Source organism: Sipha flava, unplaced genomic scaffold, assembly GCF_003268045.1.
Source record: "Sipha flava isolate LNK unplaced genomic scaffold, YSA_version1 18620_pilon_pilon, whole genome shotgun sequence".
NCBI classification, from domain to species: Eukaryota; Metazoa; Arthropoda; class Insecta; order Hemiptera; family Aphididae; genus Sipha; species Sipha flava.
The window spans coordinates 1-4,523 of NW_020272366.1; the positions used below are offsets into that span (position 1 = coordinate 1).

General features: G+C 29.8%; 1 protein-coding gene across 1 annotated transcript; it reads right to left on the reverse strand.

Annotated features, from left to right (window-relative positions):
* Positions 1-5: 5 nt before the first annotated feature.
* On the reverse strand, positions 6-2,530 carry LOC112681130 (protein ANTAGONIST OF LIKE HETEROCHROMATIN PROTEIN 1-like; the record flags this gene model as incomplete). Its single annotated transcript, XM_025551398.1, has 3 exons — positions 2,449-2,530; positions 1,527-1,749; positions 6-411 (listed from the first exon to the last, which is right to left on the reverse strand). Coding segments are annotated over exons 1-3 (711 nt in total), but the record flags the coding sequence as incomplete, so codon positions are not given.
* Between the last annotated feature and the right edge of the window lie 1,993 nt (positions 2,531-4,523).

The following is a 4,523-nucleotide window of genomic DNA, read 5'->3' on the forward strand; positions in this document are numbered from 1 at the left end:
TTTTTTTTCAAATTTTCCCAAAGTGCCGAGTTTTTAAAGATAGTTGAATCTGAATCTTTTCCATAAGATCCAAAATCTACATAAATGAACTTATAGTTTGCGTCGGCAATAGCTAGCAGTCCAATGGAAAAGTAATGCTTATAATTCATATATAATGAACCATTTCTTTCCGGTTTTATGATTAGGATATGTTTTCCATCAACAGCACCTAAGCAGTTTGGAAAATTTGCTCTTTCATTGAATTCTTTGGCAATTTTAAGCCACATAGCCTGATCAGGGATGGGAATGCATATTTCTTTTAATCTGTTCCAAATACTTTTGCATACTTTTCTGACGACTTCACTTGCAGTACTTCTCCCAATCCGATAGTTATAATGTAGTTCTTTAAAACTGCACCCTGAAGCGAGGTATCTGGTGGATAAAATAACATAAAAAAATCAAATAATTTAAAAACTAATTAAAACAATTTAATAATAATTTAAAATTAAATAATTTAAAACCAAATAAACAAAAATATCCACTTAATAACCATTATGTGAAAAAAGTAAACTTATTTTTATTTTTTATTTTAGTGCAAGATATAACTTCGAAATGGCGTACAATTCGAGATAATTATACGCGAAACTTGAAAAAACAAGATGAATGTAATAGATCTGGTTCGGCGGCTAAAAAAATTAGACAGTACGTCTATGGTGAACAGTTATTATTCCTGAGAAAAACTAAGGAGTTACGTAATACTGATTCTAGTTATGCAACAACTGAAGAAGATGGAGTAGACAATTTTGATGAAATTGAGCATGATTCAGTGACTTGTGTTGACGATGGTATAAATAACAGCAACATAGATATGGAAATCACAGCAACATCTTCAAACGAAAAATTCACAAGTAAAAGAAAAAAATCCAATGTGGAACATGCATTAATCGACTTTATGGTAAGCCACAAAGCATCAAAGAAAACCTCTGACAACGATGAGGATTTAGCTTTTTTTTATTCATTACTACCATCCGTTAAATCTTTAACTATGGATCAGAAATTTGAATTTAGAATGCAAATAATGCAGCTCCTACAAAATTTAAGAACGCCAGAACATAGTCAATTTTATAATACTTCATCTACAACTTTCAATATAACACCCGCAAATTTCCGTCCACCATCATCTTCGTCTGCTTTGTCTTATTACTTTCAATTCTCCAGTGATGAGTTGTCAAACGAATATACAACTATGGAAAATGTTAGTTATTTAAATCCCAGTTCATAATTATATTTTTTTTTTTTTTTTTTACGCAATATTATTTAAAAAAGTAAAATATTATAATATGTATACCTATTTATTATAAATATATATATCAAGTTTACTTCTTTTATTGTCAGTCATTAGTAAATAATTAATTGTAATATCTATTTTTAAATACTTACTAACAATATACATTGACTAATAAAGTAATTTAATAAAAATAAATAAAATACTGGAATAATAACTTATTTTTATAAGAGTAAATTTTATTACAAAAATACCTACATACCTCAAAGTTATCACCAACATTTCTTCGGGCTGTATGGCTAATCGCATATTGGTATTTTGTAGCTGAATATCATTTTTGATGCACAGTAAAAGTTCATCAAATGATCTTACAGACATGCGGAAGTAGTTAAAAAATTTTGACGAATCTTCTCGAAGTTTATAGTACAACTTCACGTAATGACCATTTGTATATCGTTCACAATTTATTGGATGAACCCAATGTTCTGTTGCGGACATACATGAATGTAGATCCTTACGACTCTTACAGTACGGGCGGGTCCACATAAATTATAAATATTAGAGAGTAATATAATATTCGCAATAATAGAAAGGAACTATTACTTTAAAACAGAGGGTAACGCAAACACATATTACGAAGACAGGTAATATGTAATAAATATTACGACTCATACGACATGGACGGGACCATGTAAATCGTAATGGTAGATATCAAGAAAACAATTATTATTAACACAATATTCGCATTCGTAAAAATAGAAATGAATTTTAATTAAAAGTCAGAGGGTAAACCAGTACATATATTATATGTGAATCGCATGGTTATATGTAGAATTTTAATTGGAAAAAGTCGTGACAAATATAATGCGAATAAGAACTAAATAAGTGCGAATAAGGTCATCTAGGTAATAAATAGGGTTTAATTTAATTAATATAGTTGAAAACAACTATCGCCCAGCGCGGCACGTTTGATCTTCGCCAAACCTAAGTATATAAGGGGGTTGGGAATAGACCAATATTCAGATGTGGTTTACAGGTAAAGACGCAAGCACCTTCACGCCACATTATTTCTTATATTAATGTTATTTTTATATGCTAAATAAACAGTTAAAATTTCAATTGAGTGTTTTATTGAAGTCTATCCTTTAAAAACTTAACTATCAAATACGATTGAGCGACGGCACGCAACAGTTCCCTTTTAGTCCGTTTTTGTTTTAGGTATAAATAGGTTAAAGAACTGAAGGAAAAAACTTCATCTGGTTCCATATTTAAAAAAAACTTTGTGAAAATAGTACGCAAAACGTCTTTAAAACTTTACAACCAAGTAGATACTAGATAAGATACAAAATCAATGATAACACATTTTTAACGGATGTCATATTGACGCTCGTGTGCCCGCTCTAGTGCGCGCGTTAAATAGTACGTCCGTCGCAACGCGCGTACTTAGTGCGTCCGTGTGGCCCCAGCCTGAGTTATGAGCACCCGTGGCCCGCCCCGCCCAGTGCGGCAGCGCTCGACGCTCGTTCTGTATTTATACAGATTGTAAAATAATTATTTTTTCTATCATACAATGCATTCTATCGGCAGCTAGAACAAACATAATTTTAATAGCCTAATATCTCTGTTACGGGTAAAGTTCGAAAATGGGTAGTTTACACATTACCCGGGTAATGTACACCTTATTCATATGAATCGTATAATGCAGCGGTTCTCAACCTTTTTGAGTTCGCGACCCCCTATAATGTCACCAAGATGTCTAACGACCCTTTTGTAAAGTAAGCATTAAAAAATTGAATAAACTGTTATTGTATTTATTTATGTATATATTTTACAAAAAAAGTAATTAATTTGACTTACAGATAATTTTAAATAAATAGATAATATAATATTAAATTAAAATTTTTTTCGTCTTAAATATTTTACAAAAAAAAGGTATACTATGTACATTTGAATATTTTTTAATTTAATGACTCTTTTGTTGTTGTTGATTTAAAATAATTTTATCAATCCTTGGCTCAATAGATTTGGATAGACTTATTCTCATTGTTGGCGATATATCCAGCCGATTTCTCGATTTAGTTTTAATTGTAGTCATCGTAGAAAATCCTGCTTCGCATAAGTATGTCGTTAAAAATGGAATTAACTTTTTTAAAGCTTCCTCTGTCAATGCAGGATACTCAGATTGAATTTTGATCCAAAATTTACTTATGTTTTTATTACTATGAAAAATCTGTTCCAACCCTTTGTCTGAATACAACTCAATTAATTTTTCTTCGTTTAATGATGATAATTTATTTTTTTCTGATTTAATAAATGGATTAATAACCCATAAATTGTTTAAACGTATATCTTTCGTTGGATCAAAATATTTAAGAAATTTTTCTTTTAGTTTTAATAAATGAATCGCAATAACATTTTGCATTTCATTTATTTCATTTTCATTTATTATTTTTTCTTCCACCATATTAAAAAAAAATGGGAACATATCAAACGTAAGCTTTTGTAATCTTTTTTTCCCAAAGTTCGATTTTGTTAAGAAATGCTTCTATTTTATTGTTTGATGTAAAAATATTAGTATAGGGCCCTTGTAAACTCAAATTTAAATCGTTGAGAATAGAGAATATATCTGAAAGATAAACAAGATTTGCTAACCATAAATTATTTTCAAAATAATCACCCAAGGGTGATTTTTTATCTTTCAAAAATATTTCCACTTCGGTTTTAAGTTCAAATAAACGAGTTAAACATTTTCCTCGTGATAACCATCTGACATGTGTATGTAATAGCAAACTAGTGTAATCTGAACCCATTTCGTCACACATGACTTTAAAAATACGCGTATTTACTGCACTAGATCGAATAAAGTTTATGATTTTAATGCAAGTATTTAAAACATTAAATAAATTTTCACCCATATCTTTAGTGGCCAATTGCTCTCGGTGAATGAAACAATGTGTTGAAATTATATCCTTATGAGCTATCTGTTTAATTCGTGCTACAAGACCATTAAACTTTCCCGTCATGGCTGCAGCACCGTCAGTACATATACCAATACACTTGGAAATAGATAGATCATTTTTTGTCGAAGTACACTAAAATAGCTTTGAAAATTTCCTCAGATGTACAAAACGTTGGTAAATTTAAACAACATAAAAAACTCTTCATTTATGTCATTCAAATCGGTATCTACATATCTAATATAAATTAATAATATTGCTTCATTATTAATGTCTGTAGATTCATCGATTTGAATTCCATA